Source organism: Carcharhinus amblyrhynchos, chromosome 19, assembly GCF_965287045.1.
Source record: "Carcharhinus amblyrhynchos chromosome 19, sCarAmb.v2.hapA, whole genome shotgun sequence".
Taxonomy (NCBI): domain Eukaryota; kingdom Metazoa; phylum Chordata; class Chondrichthyes; order Carcharhiniformes; family Carcharhinidae; genus Carcharhinus; species Carcharhinus amblyrhynchos.
In genome coordinates, this window is record NC_137342.1 from 18,900,554 (window position 1) to 18,922,344 (window position 21,791).

Genomic DNA, 21,791 nt, shown 5'->3' on the forward strand with positions numbered 1-21,791 from the left:
ACGGCATCTATGGAGAGAGAAAGAGCCAATGATTCGAGTCTGGATGAACCTTCGTCAGAGATGCTGTCAGACTCGCAGAGATTTTCCAGCATTTTCTGTTTTTGTTTCAGATTCCAGCATCTGCAGAAATTTGCCTTTTATCTTAATGAAAATGTTCAAACAGGAGGAACCATTTTGTAAATTAAAGTTACAAACATTTGGGTGTTTTAAATGATGAGTACCTTTTTTATCGTAATATTACTTGATAACTGCAGTTTTGGCTGCAGTCACTGACTTAAATTTGCATTGTGAAATCAAAGCTTAAGAAAGCTCTGGCCACGTGAATATGAGAGAGAACAGCAGAGGGCAGTAGCTGTCCAGTGAACAGGGCTTTGGTCATGTGGTGCTGGGAGGCCTGGGGAGACTGAAATGTGTTGTGCAATGCAACGTATAAAAAGTAACACGAGAGTGATAGCAAGTAACAGTAAAAAAATGAATTTGACCAGTTCTGAAAGTACATTAAAGAAAGTCTATTAATTGTGCCATGTCCCAACTTTTTACTGTATTGTACACAAGGGAATAAGCAAACTGGCTTCGTATTATGCTGAATGATTCTCCTAATTTGCATGTTATCAGACTATTAAACTTTACTGCATAAATAGCCTAAATGCTAAGATTTAATGCTAGTACTTTGAGTTAACAGTCTTAAACTACTATTTCTCTCTGTGATATAATGAAGCCTGACATTCTAATGCAGGTAATTATTTTAAAACTTCAATTTTCTTCCATGCCTGAAGCTCTATTTTTTTTTCCATCCCTTCCTCTATTCAGAGAGCAATTGGTAACTTTTTTTTTGTTCAGAGATTGTGGGCATCACTGGTTGGGCCATTCCTGAGGGCATTTGAGAGTCAACCATATTGCTGTGGGTCTGGAGTCACATATCAGCCATACCAGGATGACAGATTTCCTTCCCCAAAGGATGTTTGTGAAGATGGATTTTTACAACAATCCACACACAATAGTTCCATGGTCATTAGACTTTGAATTCCAGATTTTTATTGAATTCAAATTTTTCCACCTGTCACGGTGGGAATTGAACCCAGATCTCCTGAGCATTACCCTAGACCTCTGAATTACTTGACTAGCGACAATACCACTGCACTACTGTCTCCCCCATTTGATTCCTAGGCTCTGCTTGCACTAATCATGAGAGATGGGAATTCCAAACTATTTTTCCTTGCCCCGGCAGCTGCTTGGCAGTTCCCCATGATGGCAATGGTGAGACCCCGTACTAATGTGTTAATGTCTTGGTACAAACCTGCAGCTTATGTACTTGCCTGATGAACAGGCACTGTTAAATAGTATGAATTTGTAGACTTGTACACAGTGATATCCTTTCTGCATTTTAGGTTGTGCATCCCAAAACAGATGAGCAAAGGAGAAGATTGCAAGATGCTTGTAAAGACATTCTTCTCTTTAAGAATCTAGACCAGGTATGACCTTGTCATTAAGCTTTAGACTATAACAGAAATAAGCAGAAGTTACGAAAGAATTGTGAAGAAATCAAAACTGTTCCAGCTATTTGAAAGATTCTAGCTTCTCATTTATATTGCAAAATAAAATGTTGCCCCTGTATCTAATTTGAATTCTATCTTTTCGCTCTGGGGGAAATCAAGATCTAACATGACATGGACTGGGTTTTGGAACCAGGAAAGGGCATTATGCCAAATGAGCCCATCTCTCTCTTCTTTCCGTTCCCATTCATCAACCCTACTTTTGACCATTTCTCGTTCAATTGTGTCATTGTTTCCGTGATCATTCATCCTCGGGAATCTGCTTTATGACTCAATGATCAAGGGTTTGTTTATTGTTTGGAGATGTCAGTCACATCACCTTAAGTCTTGCCTTGTGAAAGTAAACTGTGGAAATGAGGAATGAATAATTAAGTTCATAAGGAGTCACAGTCTGAGGATTCAGGCTCGACCATTTCGGACAGAGGTGAGGAGACATTTCTTCTCCCACAGAGTGGTGAGCTTGTGGAATTGACTACCACAGGATGTAGTTGACGCCAATACATTGAATGTATTCAAGAGGCGGCTGGATATAGCACCTGGGGTGAATGGGATCATAGGTTATGGGGAAAAAGTAGAATTAGGCTATTGAGTTGGATGATCAGCCATGATGGTAGTAAATGGTGGAGCAGGCTCGAAGGGCCGAATGTCTTCCTCCTGCTCCTGTTGTCTATGTTTCTCTGTAAATGTAGTCTTGCCTGGATTGTTTGTATTTCAAAAAAGTTCATTACAAATGGAAAGGGAAAAGGTTGAGTATAAATGGATTTGGAGCACCACTCCTCCTACTGTCAGTAAAACTCCTTAGTGTTGTATCTCACTTGGAACTAATAACTGTACCATTTATATAACTGAAAACAAAGTGTATGTGATGACATTTTTGTACCTAATGTACACCTTTTGGTACGTACTGTATAATGAGCCATAACTTAATGCATAGACATTTATTAGTAGCCCTCACACACGTGATCTTTCTTGTATCAGCCATTCTAGCTTTCATTAATTGTGATTGTTTTGATGGCACAATCAATCACAAGTTGCCCTTTAATACCTGAAGGGACTTGTGATAACATAACCCCTCTCCAGGAGATGATCACCGAGAGCCGTAAGATTAGGCTGGACGCTAAGGAGAAGCAGCACAGGAAGCCAAGCCAATTGGTGCAAGGGCATGCGTGCAGGGCTGGGGAGTGTAGTGGGGTCATTGAGGTGACCAGTACTATCAAGAAATCTCAGACAATACAAGACTCACAAAGACACTGTTTCTCTATATAAAGACATAACTTCAGTAAACCTTGGGATCATCAAAAGGTTAAGCAGCTCTGGTATAAAGCAACAGAACCTCTTTGATTAAATCTAACAACACAATCAAAAAACAGATCAATTAGATTTTTCTTATCTATCATTCCTGCCTCACAATAACTTTAAATCAGTCATCTTCAAGATGCACGAATCAACAATGATACCTGTCAAATACTCTGGCCAATTGCATTCCACTCCTCAACATAAAGGTGTTTTACTAGTTCGTGAAACCCAGAAGCTAACTCCTGTCTTGGCTGACTCCTTCACCATGGTTGCCTAGAAACCTAAGACGCTTACCCAAAGTTCAAATTCATGTTCTCATAAGTTCTTTTGAAGTTCACTGTCCAACCAGACAAACTCACGAGACAATACCTGGGCAACAATCCATCTTTCCTGGCCTGTGAATAAGCCCTATTCTTCATACGTGATAGTGTTCTACTGTTCTCCCATCTGAAACTTTAGCTGATAAATCTTGCACATTTTCAGGGTTCAAATATTCTTTTGAAATATGGCCTCGCCCTAATGACTTTTGTCATGATGCTTTTGACCAAAGTGAACAATATTCCTTAAAATCAATAATAATGCATTTAAAATATCAGCATTTGTGTTTTACAATCATAATCACTAATTTGAATCAATCACTGCATCTCATATGTGTAAATTGCTTTTTGTTAGCTCATTTTAAAGTCATTCAACTGAATATTGCTAGTTCTGTCAGTGCCTTAATGAGTACTGTTTCAAAATGCCTCACTAATCTTGTTACACCACTTCAGGGAGGAACCTCAGCTGGAGCCAGGGAGGAGTAGAAAGTAGATGTGTTGCAGCTCTGTCAGAACATAACATAAGAACATAAGAACATAAGAAATAGGAGCAGGAGTAGGCCATCTAGCCCTTCGAGCCTGCCCCGCCATTCAATAAGATCATGGCTGATCTGTCGTGGCTCAGTTCCACTTTCCCGCCCTCTCCTCCCCATAACCCTTAATCCCCTCTCTTATCAAGATCCCATCAACCCGCTTCTTCAAAATATTTAGCGAGGCAGCCTCCACCACTTCAACGGGCAGAGAATTCCAGAGATTCACCACCCTTTGAGTGAAGAAGTTCCTCCTCAACTCCGTTCTAAACCGCCTCCCCTTTATCTTGAGGCTGTGCCCCCTAGTCCTACTGTCTTTTTTGAGCGGGAAGAGTCTCTCCACCTCTATCCTATCCATCCCATTCATCATCTTATACGTCTCAATGAGATCTCCCCTCATTCTTCTAAACTCTAACGAGTACAAGCCTAGTTTATTCAGCCTCTCCTCATAGCTCATAGACCCTTGTTTGTATATAAATATAAATAGTTTTGACAGTAAACTCGTTATTTCTTGAAGCCACAACAAGTTGTCTTCTAAGTGATTACGGTACTGTTAACTGAACCATTTTAAAAAGATACCTAAGGGGTGATTTTGAAGCTGCGAGTAGGTGGATCACATTGCTGAGGGTGCTCGCTTGCTTATATCACACTCTTTCCACAGTCATCTGACGAAAAGAAAACAACCTGAAAGGTTAACTTTGTTTCTCTCTCCACAAATGCTGCCTGATGTTCTGAGTATTTCCAGCATTTTCTAGTTAGAACTTTACCTTCGAAAATACTTCTTCAATTTCTGTCATGTTTTGTAAATGTGAAGTCATTAGCATGTGCAAAAACTACAGTTGCTTGTCAAAAAGGCAGCTTCTGAAGCATCCCCTTTGATGTTTAGCAAGAGATTCAATTTCTGTTCAGATGAATTGTGTTCTTGTTATAGTTCAGAAATGTATTGCAGAATAGGATACTTTTTCACTTTGGCTACCTAAGGGGCAATTTTGACTTCTCTTGCCATTGGAAAGCAGGCAGGCAGTTAACATTGCCAAGGGGACTTAGCTGCAGTCTTTGATTTTATTCTGAGCAGGTCAAAGGGACACAGAAGGAATCCGACTTTAAAATGAGCAGATTGATCTGGAGAGGGACGTGGAGCCTATGACATGAAGAGTATGTTGGAAGAGTGGCAAATTCACAGGATCCATATTTTTAAAACCTATCTCTGTTTATATTCTCACTCTTCCTGTCTTTACCAGCCCTGTGACAGTCTATGGTTGAAATTTAATGCTGCTTTGAAGATGGGGTGATGGGTGGTGGGGGAGAAAGGAAAGGGGGCATAAAATTGGGTTTTGTGCTGCTTGCCTGCCCCATTGGGTATTTTGTCTCAGATGTCAGGATACCTCCCTGCTGGTTGTGCCCCTTCAGGGCTCAATTCATGGCCACAAAGGACCTCCTTTTACATCCGAAAGCAGAATTGAGAAATTAATTGAATTACCACAGGGGAGATTCTCCCGGCTCTCTGCAGACTTGAATGGAGGTCATTTAGCGGGCTTCCTGCTGGGCCCACGGCCTCTGCATGCCTCCAGCCACTGCATTTCCAGCATCGTCAGCTCCACGTGATTTAAATATTAAAATGAGTATTTACATTTCAGTAGTGGGGCCAGGGCTCTCGTGCCCTCATCCCTGGTATTCTCGGTATTGCCAGCCTGACAGTTAGAGCTGCTTCTTTCAGTGTGGATCTTGCACCACCGTTCAGTTTTAACAAAGAGTGTGTTATAAAATTGGAGCTGTGTCCAGCTGCTGCCTCGCTTGGCTACCAAGTTACAAATGTAGAAATGTGCAGTTTTTCAATTTGCTGAGTCATTTGCAAACGTGGAATACCATGTTAGTGCTTGCAGTAGCTGATGCCCGCTGTCTTTTACAGGAACAAATGTTTCAGCTGTTGGATGCCATGTTTGAAATGCACGTCAAAGTTGGTGAACATGTCATTGATCAAGGGGATGATGGGGATAACTTCTATGTGATTGAAAGGTAAGAATCTCTCTCAATTCCATTTCATTTTCTGACCAGTTTCCGTATTGCATTGTGATGTTTTAGGATTATTAACTGAGACAATCTGGCTTGGGATTTGACTGCAGAGGAAGATGGAGGCACTACAAATTTTCTCAGCTGCAATTTAGTCTACACAATATCTCACTGAATGACTGCTCGAGTAGACAGCCACAAATGACCCATTTTGTGTACTGGATGCTCTGATCTCTTGCATGCTGTCACATGCCACCTTCTGTCTTGCTGAAGACTCAGAAAAGCAGCCAGTGTAATTAAGAACCCCACGCACCCCAGACATACTCTCTTCCGTGGTGAAGGTGAAGTAATCTGAAGTCATGAGGCACGATTGCAGCCCTGATCTATTTTACTTGAAATATTTGAATCGATGGAAAACACATTTTTCTTGTCACTCATAGTATGAGGCAGGCATGATTTGTAGGCTAACAGCCCTAACTAGAAATACTTTTAAGCACCAAGGTCACATGGGTTCATTGTCATTCTTTAGCCTATTTCTGGCTGACTCTCCCTATCAGTATTTGTCTATGTCCACCTGGTCCAGAGTGGTCGAAAATAAACACAGGATTTGATTTGATTTATTATTGCCACGTGTATTGGTATATAGTGAAAAGTATTGTTTCTTGCGTGCTGTACAGACAAAGCATACCATACATAGAGAAGGAGAGAGTACAGAATGTAGTGTTACAATCATAGCTAGGGTGTAGAGAAAGATCAACTTAATACAAGCTAAGTCCATTCAGAAGTTTGACGTCAGCAGGGAAGAAGTTGTTCTTGAGTCGGTTGGTATGTATCCTCAGATTTTTGTATCTTTTTCCTGATGAAAGAAGGTGGGAGAGAGTATGTCCGGGGTGTGTGAGGTTCTTAATTATACTGGCTGCTTTTCTGAGTCTACATATAATGAGTCTGCATCATTCTAACACCGAAATGCAAATACTTGGGAATGCATTCAATATCATATCCTATTGTCTCAAATACAGCATACTTTGTAAAAATGCAGTTTCATGACTATTCCTGTCTGGCTTCCATCCAGAAAATATCTTAACATTCCCCAAATCAGTTGTGTATCATAAAACCATAAAATCCCTACCGTGCAGGAAGAGGCCTTTCGGCCCATCGAGTCTACTCTGATTCTCCGAGAGAGACTGGTGGCAATTCAGAGGAGGTTCACTCAATTGAATCCAGAGATGAGGGGTTTGTCATATGAAGAGATTGAACAGTTTAGGCCTAAACTCTGTGGAATTTAGGAGTGAGGCGAGATGAAATTGAGGTATACGACATGATAAAAGGTATGGATAAAGTAGACGTGGAGCGGATACTTCCTCTTGTGGTGCATTCTAGGATAAGAGGTCATAATCTTAGGAAAGGGGGTAGCAAATTTAAAACCGAGCTGAGGAGAAACTACTACTCCCAAAGGGTCGTGGATCTGTGGAATTCAGTACCCTAAAGTGCAGTGGATGCTGGACAGTGAGTAAAGTTGAGGACAGATTTTTAATTGGTGATGAGTTGAAGAGTTATGGGGCGAAGGCAGAAAGTTGGTGATGAGGAGCATATCGGCCGTGATTGAGTCCATTCCACCACTCAATCACGGCTGATACGCTCCTCATCACCATTTTCCTGCCTTCGCCCCATAACTCTTCAACTCATCACCAATTAAAAATCTGTCCTCAACTTTACTCACTGTCCAGCATCCACTGCACTTTAGGGTACTGAATTCCACAGATTCACAACCCACAAAAATGGGGAGAACATGCAAACTCCACACAGTCACCTGAGCCCAGAATTGAACCCAGGTCCGTGGTGCTGTGAAGTAGCAGTGCCAACCACTGTGCCACCATAATCACCCAAAAATCCTTGAGAGTTAAAGCTGGATGGCATCTTGGACCAGTAGCCTAATTTTAAAAAGCGCCCAGACCGTAAGTAAACGTCCCAAATGTTATCATTTTCTTGTTAATGCTAACCTTGTAGCATTAACCGAGCATCAATTTCAGTGTCAATACCTGTAAGTGCAGACTCCCATCTGAGGAAGGAAGCTTGCATTATTTTCGTGACAACGAGCTAACCTTGGGCTCCCAGTGACTTGCGACTGGGGAATGTGATCATGAACCTGAGCATTTTTCTGATGCTGTCTTCTTGTGTTTCCTTCCTGTTGTCTATCATGATATAAATCAGTTGAGTTATAATTCTGACACCCAGCTTAAATTTCAGAGAACTGATGCAGGTTCTGGTGGCAGCTAAAGCTAAATAATATAATGGCCATGAAACTCCCGAGTGGGTCAATATAAATATCCACATTCCCTTGAGTATTGCTGCAACCCCCAAACCGGGTTATTAATTGATAACTGCCATGATTATTTACTTAAATGGTGCTGTAAATACCTAATGCACTTTTACTCTTGCTACAATTCACTTCAATGTGTGAAATGAATTTTTACTTTCAAAAATACCTGTCTTCACTATTTTTCAGGGAATATGAGAGAAATTAAATATGTGGCCGCCTAATAATCTTCCCTGTTTGTGAGAGTTTGCACTTCCTAACATCAACAAACGTTTTGGCTCTACAATATTACAATATTAATTTCTTCTGGCAAAAAGGTTGTTGCGTTAACAATGGCATTCATTAGACAGCACCATTGCTTTTAATTGTTGTATTTTTAATCCTCTTGGGCCATTTTTAATAGTATTGAACAAAGGATTTACTCATTTTGCTGAACTTCTAAGGCTGAGATTTTGTGCCAGTGTTCACTACGGGTGAAATTAGCGACGCTCATGGATAATCCTGTGAGACGGCGGGAATGAGAATCTCAGCATCAAGATCTTGTTCTCAGATTTTCCCTGCCCCTTCCTGGTGGTGTAATGAGGTTCCCACCCAAAAAAAAGGCAGGAGCCTCATTTAAACATCTCAGCAAAGTTTACTATAGGCATTTAGAAACATTAAGCAGTTGAGGGGAACCTGCTGTGGGCGCAGAAGTAAGTATAGCCACGGTGGGGGGGGACTGCCACCCAGGCAGGGTAGCAGTGCCAGGCGCAGGCCCTCTGGGGAGCTCCAATTGGAGAGGGGTATGGGGGGTGGGGTATGCCCCAGTGCTTGTGTTGTGGAGGTGAGGGGGGGGTCCCTTTTTTAAAAGAGCACCCAAGCCCTGTGGAGCCAGCTTTGCCAGCTCTGCCTTGCCAATGTGATGGTGCACACCATGATGCCAGATTTTCTATGCACAGAGTGCCAGGGAGTTTGGAGAGAAAAGTCTTTTCCGGCCATAGTCCTGACTTTTCATTCTCAAGATGGGTACTGGAAATGGACGAAATGCCTGGTCTGACCTGCTTCTGAGAAAACCGTCTGCAGAGACCAGATCGTCATTGCCGGAAGCAGCTGTGAGCGTGAGCCAACCAAGGAAGAGATTTGGAGGCAGCCACAGGGCCTGTAAGGTGCAGCCTACCTTGATGCAGTGGGACTTGGTCCCATTTAAAATAAAAATACTATAGCCCTCCTGCTGTCACCTCGCCTACCACCAATTCTTACAAAAGGACTATACTGTGATACATTTTCCATGCCTGTTAGGACTGAGGGGAGCAGAAATTTCTTCACCCAGAGGGTGGTGAATGCGTGGAATTCATTATCACAGAATGTGGCTGAGGCCAAAACATGGTGAGATTTCAAGAAGAAATTAGACAGCTCTTGGGGCTGAAGACATCAAGGGATATGGGGGGAGGAGGGGGAGAATCAGAATATTGAATTTGATGATCAAAGTGAAGGGTGGAGCAGGCTCGAAGGGTGGAATGGCCTCCTCCTACTTCTGTTTTCTATGTTTCTATTGTAACTGCAGAGCTAAATGAACAAGTAAGTGAGTTGTCGAAAAACTTTTATAACTGTGATTATTTGTTTTGTCTGAAGATTGTGAGATGTGATAGGTGAAAGGAAATGAGGTTCAGGGACACTACCACTCTCTGTTTTAATAGTGACACTGTAGGAAATGTAACTATACCTAGTGTCCATGTAACATTGTTCAAATAATTGTGCATGGTACAAAATAGGTCCATCTACGCCATTGATACAGTGCACATTGCTGCCATCCAGTGGAGCTTGAGGCCACTGGATTTATGCAAATTCTTCCTTTTATTCTTTTACTCCTGGTGATTTGTTCGGCAAGCTGGTTTTCCAGTAGTTCTGCGGAGTGCGGTGCTGTCTGTCCCTCTCTCCTTCGTGCTGATCGCTCTGTAAAGACTGTCTGGCAATGCAATTCATTTTGATGCATGGTAAAGAAATGAACAAGTTAGAATGTGTGGACAGATCCACAGATGTGAGCAAGAGTTTCTTTTGGAGCTCTTGTGTTACCTTCGCTTTAAGTTGCTCAGAGCTGTGGAATGTAATCTGTTGTGGAAATCAATGAGACCAGATAAGACTGTATACATTCAGTGCTGAAGTTAGTCATTGCTCCAGCTCCTCCAATCACAACTTCCCTCTCCCAGTCTTGTCACTCCTCCAGAGACAGAATCTATGATTGGAGGATCAGTCTGGATGGGAGACAGGGAACCTGTGAAAGGAGGAGCCAAAGCTGTTATACTGGCCATTCCCACTGGCCATCATACCAGAGTCTGTGAGCTGCACTGAACAATTCGTGATAACATCTTGCTTTTGATTTGATCTACTATTGTCACATTATTAACACGTTGTGAAAAGTTTGTTTCTTGCACATTATACAGACAAAGCATACTGCACATAGAGAAGGAAAGGAGAGAGTGCAGAATGTAGTGTTACACTCATAGCTGGAGTGTAGAGAAAGATCAATTTAGTGCGAGGTAGGTCCATTCAGAATTCTGGTGGCAGCAGGGAAAAAGCTGTTCTTGAGTCGGTTGGTATGTGACCTCAGATTTTTGTATCTTTTTCCCGACGGAAGAAGGTGGAAGAGAGAATGTCCGGGGTGCGTGGTGTCCTTAATTATGCTGATCGTTTTGCTGAGGCAGCAGGAAGTGTAGACAGAGTCAGTGGATGGGAGGCTGGTTTGTGTGATGGACTGGGCTACATTCACGATACTTTGTAGTTTCTTGTGGTCTTGAGCAGAGCAGGAGCCATGCCAAGTTGTGAAACACCCAGAAAGTATGCTTTCTTTGGTGCATCTGTAAAAGTTTTCAGAGGTGATGAGAAATAGCAGCTGGAGCAGACCCAGGGATGTTGCTACTCAGCTTTGGAATAGGCTGGACCTGGCTGTCATCCACATCTGCGCACAAGCTACTTTGAGAGAACAGGAACTTCATTTCTAGTGATGCAGACTTGACTTGAGCAAGGTGAGTGAATGCTGTGTCAGTGTGTCCAGCGGCGGAGGAGGGAGCTTAGGCAGCAGTAAATGAATGGGGCTGCCCCCCTCACTCACTCACTCCAGCTCCCCTTTCCTTCTACAACTCTCCAGCAATAAGAGCTGTGGCATGCAGATGGTTTTTCTGTTCTTTTTGCAACAGGTAGTCAAAATATATAAAACACAAGCTGAAAGGGTTCCTTGCAATCTGGATTGCAGTTATTGGAACTGTCCCCCAAATATGAGTTTGCTGTAGATGTGTACGGAGGTTCAAATGCACAGATCGAAGCTGAAACAATCACCAAAGTCAGTGTCATAAATAATGGGGATGTTCTCCTGTCACAGTAACAATAGTGCACAATTCTATTAAAATGAAATTTGTACTCTCGGGCTTGTTTAATAGTTGCAGTGAGAGGATGCACACTGATACTGCATTACACTGATACTGTTGCTGCTCTCAATATTAATAACCCATACTGTGCATATATTGGGCAATATTTGTAACCAACAATGAGTGATCAATTTACTTTACATTGGGATACCTTTGAAAGTGTATAATATTTGAAATGATACTTGAAACTTGTACATGTGATGTGCTATGTGTAATTTTACAATATGTAAATTCTAAATTTAAGTTCAATTTACTAGGATCTTCCTGTGTGTGTTTAGCGAATCTTGAAAAGGGAAAAATATGTCATATTTGATTGAGGGTGGGTGTGAAAGGAGAGGAGAACAAAACAGGCAGCACCTCGGTCTGTGATTTCTCTTCCTGGCCCTGCTCCCTTCCTAATAGCACTGTGGGTGTACCTACACCACATGGACTGCAGTTGTTTAAAAATGATGTGCAGATGCTAGCATTGGACTGGGGTAAACACAGTAAGAAGTTTCACAACACCAGGTTAAAGTCTAACAGGTTTATTTGGTAGCAAAAGTCACCTAGCTTTCGGAGCACTTGCTGCCCTTCTGTCAGGTGAGTGGGAGTTCTAGTCACAAACAGGGCATATAAAGACACAAACTCAATTTACAAAATAATGATTGGAATGCGAGTCTTTACAGCTAATCAAGTTTTAAAGGTACAGACAATGTGAGTGGAGAGAACGTTAAGCAATGTGAGTGGAGAGAACGTTAAGCGATGTGAGTGGAGAGAACGTTAAGCGATGTGAGTGGAGAGAACGTTAAGCACATTGTCTGTACCTTTAAAACTTGATTAGCTGTAAAGACTCGCATTCCAATCATTATTTTGTAGTTTGTGTCTTTATATGCCCTGCTTGTGAATAGAGCTCCCACTCACCTGACGGAGGGGCAACAAACGCTCTGAAAGCTAGTGGCTTTTGCTACAAAATAAATCTGTTGGACTTTAACCTGGTGTTGTGAGACTACTTACCATGGTTTACAAAGGCAGTTCACCACCACCACCTCGAACACGATCAGGGTTGGGGAATAAATGCTGGCCCAGCCAATAATGCTGTAAAAAAGACAAATTTTGAATTCTCAGACCGGGACCATTTCCAGGTCCCCTGCACCGCGATTGCTGAGTGTGCGCCCACTGGCGTGATCCTGTCAGAGAGAACCTCCTAATTGTCTGCTTCTGCCATCAAATTAAGGATGGTGGCCAGGTTCCTGAGACTGTCAGCCCATTCAGAGGAAGCTTTGAAAGGAGTTAGACTAAGCTGAGTGCTGTTGCTACAAGTTTTGGGACTGTGAAGGCAGCTCCATCTTGAGGCCCGTCTGAAGAACTGGTCCCCCCCCCCCCCAGTGCCGACACTATAGTTAAGAAAGCCCACAATGCCTCTTCTTTCTCAGGAGACTAAGCAAATTTGGTTGTCCACTACAACTGTCATCAACTCCTACAGAAGCACCATAGAAAGCATTCTTTCTGTTGTATCACAGTTTGGTTCCTGTTCTGCCCAAGACCACAAGAAACCACAAAGGGCTGTGAACGAAACCCAATCCATCACTCAAACCCACCTCCCATCCATTCACAGTGTCCACGCTTCCCACTGCCTCGGCAAAGCATCCAGCATATTCAAGGACATTCTCTCTTCCACCTTTTTCCATGGGGAAAAGAACAAATGTCTGTGGTCACGTACCAACCGACTCACAAACAGCTTCTTCCTTGCTGCCAGCAGACTTTTGGATGGATCTATTTTGCATTAAGTTGATTTTTCTCAACACCCTAGCTATGACTGAACACTACATTCTGCAGTCTCTCCTTTCCTACTCGACATACAGTACGCTTTGTATAGTGTGCAAGAAACAATACTTTTCACTGTATACTTGTACATGTGACAAATCAGATCAAAGGACTCTGGATTTTTTAAAAACTGTGTCAGTCCTTCCAGGCCCAGTTTGATGCACTGTTCGCAATTCGGAGCCAACGTTAATCTTACATTCTTAATTCCAAACGCCGATTGGATTTAAATTGAAGGTTAGTAGGGTTGCTTATTCATAAAGTATGAGGATATTTTTCTTTAAATAATGAATGTTTATCTTTTACAGGGGGACGTATGATATATTTGTCACTTTGGATGGATTGCAAAGGTGCGTTGGGGCCTATGATAATCGCGGTAGCTTTGGTGAGCTGGCGTTGATGTACAATACTCCCAGAGCAGCTACCATCGTTGCGACCTCTAATGGAGCACTGTGGGGTCTGGTAAGTGTTGGGGGAACTTGGATATTATAAATGAATACGTTATATGTTGTCCAGTCAGTGCAGTTGAAATGAGAAACTAATGCATGAGACATTGAAAATCCCAAATGGTTTTTAATAGTCACTTATCTGAAAACACTTACCTGAAATTTGTGGAATTGAAATTTAGGCCCAACTGTCTTCAGCTGCTTCAATTTCCCTCCACCGTAAGGTCAGAAGTGGGGAGGTTCACTGATGACTACATGATATTCACAACGACTCAGATACTGAAGCAGTTCATGTCCCAATGCAGCAAGACCTGGACAACATTCAGGCTTGGACTGGTAAATGACAAGTAACATTCATGCTACAGAAGTGCCATGCAATGACTATCTCCATCAAGGGAGACCCTAACCATCACCCCATGACTTTCAATGGTATTAGTCCCATTATCAACATCCTGGGGTTTATCATTGACCAGAAACTGAACAGGACCAACCATATAAATACTGTGGCTACAAGAACAAGTTGGAGGCTGGGAATCCTGCAGAGAGTAACTCACCCCCGACTCCCCAAAGCCTGTCCGCCATCTAGAAGGCACAAGTCAGGAGTGTGATGGAATACTCATCTGGATGAGTGCAGCTTCAACACTCAAAAATCTTGACACCATGCTGAATAAAGCAACCCACTTGATTGGCACAGCATCTACAAATATTCACTCCCTCCACCACTGTGTCTCAGTGGCAGCAATGTATACCATCTACAAGATGCACTGCAGCAACTCACCAAAGCGCCTTCAACATCACCTTCCAAACCCCTGACCTTTGCCACCTAGAAGAAGAGAAGCAGATGCATGGGAACACCTGGAGGTTCCTCTCCAAACCACACACCATCCTAACATGGAACTATGTTGCCTTTCCTCCACTGTTGCTGGGTCAAAATTCTGGAACTACCTTCATATCAGCATTCAGAGTGTATCTGTATATAGTTCAAGGAGATTGCTCAATTTCTCTTGGGCAATTAGGGATGAACAATATATATTGACCTAGCCAACTATGCCCACATCACAAAAATGAATATTAAAAAAAAAGCCCAGTGGAATAGGATGACTATTGAAAGATTTTGCAGAAATATTCTCATAATGACTTTACTGGCCCTAAAATGCTCAATATATTTTACAACACTCTCCCATGCATCTTACATCCTGAACACTGAAATTCTGACTAAGCTGTAACTTGGTGTAAGGTGAGTAATCTGACAGTTTTGATGTGGCTATAGAATAGTGTTACTTCTCCCCCCGTGAATATGGTTAACCTTAGAAAGTCACATGTTTTGACCATCTCTGGTGGACTCCTATAACCACTTAACTATTTAGCCTAATGTTGCTTCCAGAATGATGTTCGGTTGGGACGTAACAATTTTGAGCCAGTGACAATGACAATATGTCCCGTCAAAGAGGTGTGTGACTTCCAGACCAAGCTAGAGGCGATAATGAAGCGGATAGATGGTCAAACATGAAAAAGATTATGCATATGATAATATCTCCATGAGCAGCAACATAGAATCTCTACAATACAGAAGGCGGCCATTCAGCCCATCAATTCTGCACCAATCACAGTCCCACTAGACCCTATTCCTGTAAAGCACACATTTTACCCTGCAAAACCCCCACACGCTAGGGTCAATGTACCATAGCCATTCAACCTAATCTGCACGTCTATGGACTATCGGAGGAAACCGGAGCACCCGGCAGAAACCCCATAGACGTTGGGAAGAACATGCAAACTCCAGACAGACAGCGATCAAGGCTGGAATTGACCTGGGTCCCTGGTGCTGTGAGGCAGCAGAGCTAATCACTGTGCCGCCCAACATGTTAAATGAACCAAATGTCAGGGCCGTAGGCCTCAGTGAGTGTGACTGGGTTGGAGGGGAAACCATTTTTAGAGATATGCTACTGTCACTGGACGTAAACCAAACTTAGCCAGGCCCTCGAAGTGAGAATGTGGAGTATGAGGGAATGGGCAGTTGTGACAACAAAAAGCCAAGACATTCAGGACAAGGAAAGATAACGACTATAGTTACAGTTAATTTTCATAGAAACTTCAACTAATATCATCTTGCTGCTATGAGCACTTGGTGCTCATGTCACAGGGCTTAAAAGATCAAATTTTGAGGTGGCTACCTTTGTGGCAATGATATCTATTCAATATTGCATTTACTTTCAGCCATGATGTGGCGATGCCAGCATTGGACTGGGGTAAGCACAGTATCACAAGACCAGGTTAAAGTCCAACAGGTTTATTTGGTAGCACAAGCCACAAGCACTGCCCCTTCATCAGGTGAATAGGAATTGTGTTCACAAACAGGGCATGTACAGACACAAACTCAATTTACAAGATAATGGTTGGAATTTGAGTCTTTACATGTAATCAAGTCTTAAGGCTGCAGACAATGTGAGTGGAGAGAGGGCCAAGCACAGGTTAAAAATGTGTCTATTGTCTCCAGCCAGGACAGGTAGCGAGATTTTGCAAGCCCAGACAAGTTGGGGGGGTTACAGATAGTGTGACATGACACAAGATCCCGGTTGAGGTCATCCTCACGTGTGCGGGATTTGGCTATCAGTCTCTGCTCAGTGATTCTGTGCTGTCGTGTGTCGTGAAGGCTGCCTTGGAGAATTCTTACCCGAAGATCAGAAGTTGAATGCCCATGACTGCTGAAGTCTTCCCCAACAGGAGGAGAACACTCCTGCCTGGTGATTGTTGAGCAGTGTTCATTCATCCATTGTTGTAGCATCTGCATGGTCTCCCCACCGTACCATGCCTCATGTCATCCTTTCCTGCATCAAGGACGGTCATCTCAATGTACCGCAAGCCCATGGATAACCTTTCCATGCTCCACCTCTCCAGCTTCCACCCTAAACATATTAAAGGAGCCATCCCCTACAGACAAGCCGTCCATATACACAGGATCTGCTCAGATGAGGAGGATCGCAACAGACACTTCCAAATGCTGAAAGATGCCCTCATGAGAACAGGGTATGGCACTCGACTCATCAATTGATATTTCCAATGTGCCACAGTGAAAAACCACACCAACCTCCTCAGAAGACAAAAACGGGACACAGTGGACAGAGTACCCTTCGTCGTCCAGTACTTCCCTGGAGTGGAGAAGCTACGACATCTTCTCCCAGAGCCTTCAACATGTCATTGATGAAGACGAACATCTCGCCAAGGCCATCCCCACACCCCCACTTCTTGCCTTCAAACAAGCGCACAACCTCACACAGACCATTGTTCGCAGCAAACTACCCAGCCTTCAGGAGAACAGTGACCACAATACCACACAACCCTGCCACAGCAACCTCTGCAAGATGTGCCAGATCATCGACACAGATGCCATCATCTCACGTAAGAACATTACCCACCAGGTACACGATACATATTCTTGCAACTTGGCCAACGTTGTCTACCTGACATGCTGCAGGAAAGGACGACATGAGACATGGTACATTGGGGAGACCATGCGGACGTTCCAACAACAGATGAATGAACACCGCTCGACAATCAACAGGCAAGAGTGTTCTCTTCCTGTTGGGGAACACTTCAGCAGTCATGGGCATTCAGCCTCTAATCTTCAGGTAAGCGTTCTCCAAGGTGACTTTCACAGAATCACTGAGCAGAAGCTGATAGCCAAGTTCTGTACACATGAGGACGGCCTCAACCGGGATCTTGGGTTCATGTCACACTATCTGTAACCCCCACAACTTGCCTGGGCTTGCTCATCTCACTAACTGTCCTGACTGGAGACGATACACATCTGTTTAACCTGTGCTTAATGCTCTCTCCACTCACATTGTCTGTACCTTTAAGACTTGATGACCTGTAAAGATTCGCATTCCAACTATTATCTTGTAAATTGAGTTTGTGCCTTTTATATGGCCTGTTTGTGAACACAACTCGCACTTACCTGATGAAGGGGCAGTGCTTCGAAAGCTTGTGGCTTGTGCTACCAAATAAACCTGGTGGACTTTAACCTGGTGTTGTGAGACTTCTTACTTTACTCTCAGCAACAGGGACTTTGACTCTCTTTGACTTGGACGGACAAGAGCAGTAGGCTACTGTTGTGCACCATCTTGTGGCTAAACTTAGGCATTGCTGACAGATGTTTGGGAAGACCTGGGAAAGGGGATTGAATAGGGTAAAGGTATTAATCCATCGTTGTATCACTGACTGGTGCGTTAGTACGTTGCAAGAATATACTTTCTAGTGAAATTGATCAAAGCATTACAAGCAGTCAAATATACAAATTAATAAAACTGAAAAAATAATTCTGCAATTTAACTTGATTCTATGAATTAACTAGCTCCCTATTTTTCTAGGACAGGGCAACTTTTCGTAGAATTATTGTCAAAAACAACGCCAAAAAAAGGAAATTGTATGAAGAATTTGTCAAGTCGCTGCCACTTCTAAAGTCACTCGAAGTAAGTAGGGTTTCCGTGATTCTGTGTTGCCTGGGCTTGAAAATGCAGCTATGAGGAGAGATTGGACACACTGGTGGCTTTTTTTCTTTAAAACAGAGGAAGCTGAGAGGTGAACTAATTAAAGTGCAAAAATATGAGGAGCCTTGATAAGATAGACAGGCAAGACCTGTTTCCCTGCCCGGAAGGTCACTTACCAGGGGGCATAGATTTAAGATAATGGAAGAAGGATCAGAGGGGACATAAGGGAAATCTTTTTCATCCTAGGGCGATGGGCATCTGGAATTCCCTGCCAGAATTGGTGTTTGAGGCTGAAAAGATACCAGGATCTGAAGTATTGTCATCTCCAAGGTTACGGACCAGGTGTTGAAAAGTGGCATTGAAATGAGTGGCTACTTTCCTTTTTAGGCCAGCGCAGACGCAATGGGCTGAATGGCCTCTCTATGCTGTAATTTTACCATTGTCGTTGGATGCTACATTGAACCTACAATTCTGCCCTTGCAAGCTTAAAATTGTGTTAAGGGTGTAAATATATTATTTAATAATGTGTACAAATTGATAGAGCTAAGAAATTTGGAATTCCCATAAATTTTAATGTGAATAAATGATTAACAGCAAATCACAGCAATAATTAGACAATCTGACACATTCTATCCATTATTTTTGTTTCCATTACGTAACTAAGTACTTCGAGCCGATTTTCGGAATAAATGCTTTGGACATTTACCCACAAACTCGATGGATATTACAACTTGCAAATCTATTGAGAATTTAGGCCAAGCCTTTTCATAAGCAAAAAGAGAAAATGCTGGAAGTACTCATCAGGTTTGGCAGTGTTGGGAGACACAAACAGAATTAACATTTCAGGCCTGTGATTTTTTTTTTCCCCCCCAGTTGTGATGAAGGGTCACAAGCCTGAAATGTTTCTGATGCTGCCGTAACCAGCTGATTTATTTTCAGCCTCTTCCCTTTTCAGATTCCCAGCATCCGCAATACTCTGCTTTTCAGACTAGCTGTATGTTTGTGTGACACATTGCTACCAATAACAGGAAATTCTTTCAAATCTCAAGCTAGGGGAACGGATGAAGGTCGTTGATGTGTTTGGAACTAAAACGTACAAAGATGAAGAACAAATCATTGCTCAGGTACAGCATCATTTTTTCTTCTTCTGTTGCATAGGGTACGATTCCAAAAGCTGTTCACAGTGGGTTCAAAACATGGAAAAACTCAAACCATTGGCATAATAAAGCTTTTTTTTAAAACAGGGCATTGACTTAAATAATTGTCGTTCTTGGTTTTGAATTTTGAGAAGTTGAAGTATTTTGACCAAGGATTAAGATTTTTGAATGGTTGTGAAGAATGAATACTAGTATAACAGTCACCGTCTGTGTGGAGTTTGCATGTTTTCCCTCTATCTGCGTGGGTTTTCTCCGGGTGCTCCGGTTTACTCCCACAGTCCAAAAATGTGTGGGTAAGGTGGATTGGCTGTGCTGAACTGACCCGAGTGTCGGGGGTTAGCAAGGGTAAATGTGTGGGGTTGCAGGGTGGGATTGTGGTCAGTGGAGATTTGATGGGCTGAATGGCCTCCTTCTGCACTGTCAGGATTCTATGACAAATTAAATTTATCTCTGTGAAGTGATGGATTTTGCTAATAAGGAAAGGTTTAATGAAATAAACAGTACAGTTTTCTTTTAAAGTGGATATATATATCCCCAAGTCATTGAAAGTGACAGAATAAATCGAGAAGACTGGAAGAAATCAAATCTAAAGGATCCTTGGTTTTATTACTGGAGGAATAGAGTATAAAAGCGAGAATGTTATACAAAACCTTTATAAAAGATGGGTTAGGCCTCTGCTGGAGCAAGATGCTTTAGGGAGGATGTCAAGGCCTTAAAGAGGGACTAGAAGACATTTATTAGCATGGTACCAGGAATGAGGATTTAAAAAAAAAATTCATAGGATTTGAGTATCACTGGCTAGGTTTGTATTTATTGCCATTCCTTAATTTCAGTTGAGAAGGGCAGTCAGTTATGTAGCTAAACCGGAGCTGAGAAGGTTAAAAGCAGATTTGATTAAGTTGTTCAATGTCATAAATGGTTCTGGTAAAATAAATACCAAGAAATTGTTTGCAGATGGAGCAGTAACGAGAGGGCACAGAGTTAAGGTGATTGGCAAAAGAGCCAGAGGTGACATTTGTAAAACATGCAAATGTGAATTTTTTTTTTTACACAGCAAGTCACTGTGTTCTAAAATTAAAATGCACTGTCTGAATGGGCACTGGAAACAGATTTAATAGTAACTTTTAGAAAGTGAATTGGAAAACCAATTAAAGCAAAAAGAATCACAAGGCTATGAAGAACAAGCAGGAGAGTGGAATTAATTGGGTAAGATGCTTTAGAGGGATATGGGCCAAATGCGGGCAATTTGGACTAGCTTAGTGGTTTTAAAAAAAGGGGGGTTGGCATGGACATGTTGGGCCAAAGGGCCTGTTTCCATGCTATAAACCTCTATGACTCTGACTCTATAACTGTATCAAAGAGTTAGCATAGGAATGATAGGCCATATGGCAGCCTTCTATTTGTACAATTCTATGATTTTAAACAATATGGTGAATGCAAGAAATTTGTGGCCCATGGTTAAAATGACCAGTCAAGCTTTGCAGGCTCAATTTCAGAGAAATTTAGTTTATTCATGTTGGGTCCTGTGTGATTGAAGCCATCAATATACATGACTACAGTTAGTACAGAGTTGGACAATGCTCTCACTCTGCCACCTCAGAATTCTCCTTTCCCTCCTTCCATTGCTTTTTTTTTCTTTCCCCCTGTCATTGTTCGATGTTGTTTTCCTCTTCTGTTTGATTCGAATGGGGAACAGGAAGAGGCAACACAACTGGAACTCAGGCAGGTGTCTGTGCGACAGTCAGCAGCATCAAGGCTCAGATGGCTAATCCAAAGTCTAGCATCAGAGTTGAGTAAAGGGATAGGTTAGAAGCAGCCACATTATGGGAGTCCGCTTGGTAAGTGGTGTTGTGACTCAGCTGATTGGCGAGATACAAGAAACAACATTGATATTAGTATGGTGTGTCTGGAAGCTGGAGACACTCATGTATGTTCGGAACAGAGACAGTGTTTCCTGGTTAAGTAGCTGTCATGGGGTCTGTTTGGAGGATGGTGACTCAACCTTTCTGACTCCAGGTCAGTCTGTTGTTCCAGTGTGAAGTATTCCCCTTTCCTGTTGCAGGACAGAGCTGCAGATTGGAGTAGTAAGTGCCGTTAATGACGAATCAATTCTGCAAAAACTCTGCCAGTGGGGCAGAACTGTACAAAAATCAGAGCAGCTGACCACCTATTGTCTTAACGTCAGATTGGCGTGCAAGTGTTGCTCCTTCCGACTCGGGCCTTGTCCAGGGGATCCACAATTCTGTGGGTCTCAACCGATGGAGGAGAGTGGTGTTGCTGGAATGGATGGGGAAGGGATGCATCATCTCTGTGGACTTAATGCTGAGAAACCTGTCAGCATTGTTGCGTCAGCTTTTCAGGATTGTGAGAGTGGAAGATCAGTTACTCCTCTCAGCAGGAGACCTGAAGGCTGATCTTTGAGTCGGGCAGTATTGCTAGATGAGTGGGAAGTTGGACATGCTGTGTTTCGTCTG

At 42.6% G+C, this 21,791-nt stretch overlaps 1 protein-coding gene across 1 annotated transcript in view; it reads left to right on the top strand.

The window, feature by feature from the left end:
* Positions 1-21,791, top strand: part of LOC145355353 (cAMP-dependent protein kinase type II-beta regulatory subunit-like) — an 89,535-nt gene that overhangs the window by 54,502 nt on the left and 13,242 nt on the right. The window contains exons 4-8 of the mRNA XM_080207331.1: positions 1,389-1,472; positions 5,606-5,712; positions 13,533-13,686; positions 18,041-18,142; positions 19,210-19,284. Coding sequence (XP_080063457.1) covers positions 1,389-1,472; positions 5,606-5,712; positions 13,533-13,686; positions 18,041-18,142; positions 19,210-19,284 — 522 coding nt within the window. The remainder of the gene's footprint in view (positions 1-1,388; positions 1,473-5,605; positions 5,713-13,532; positions 13,687-18,040; positions 18,143-19,209; positions 19,285-21,791) is intronic.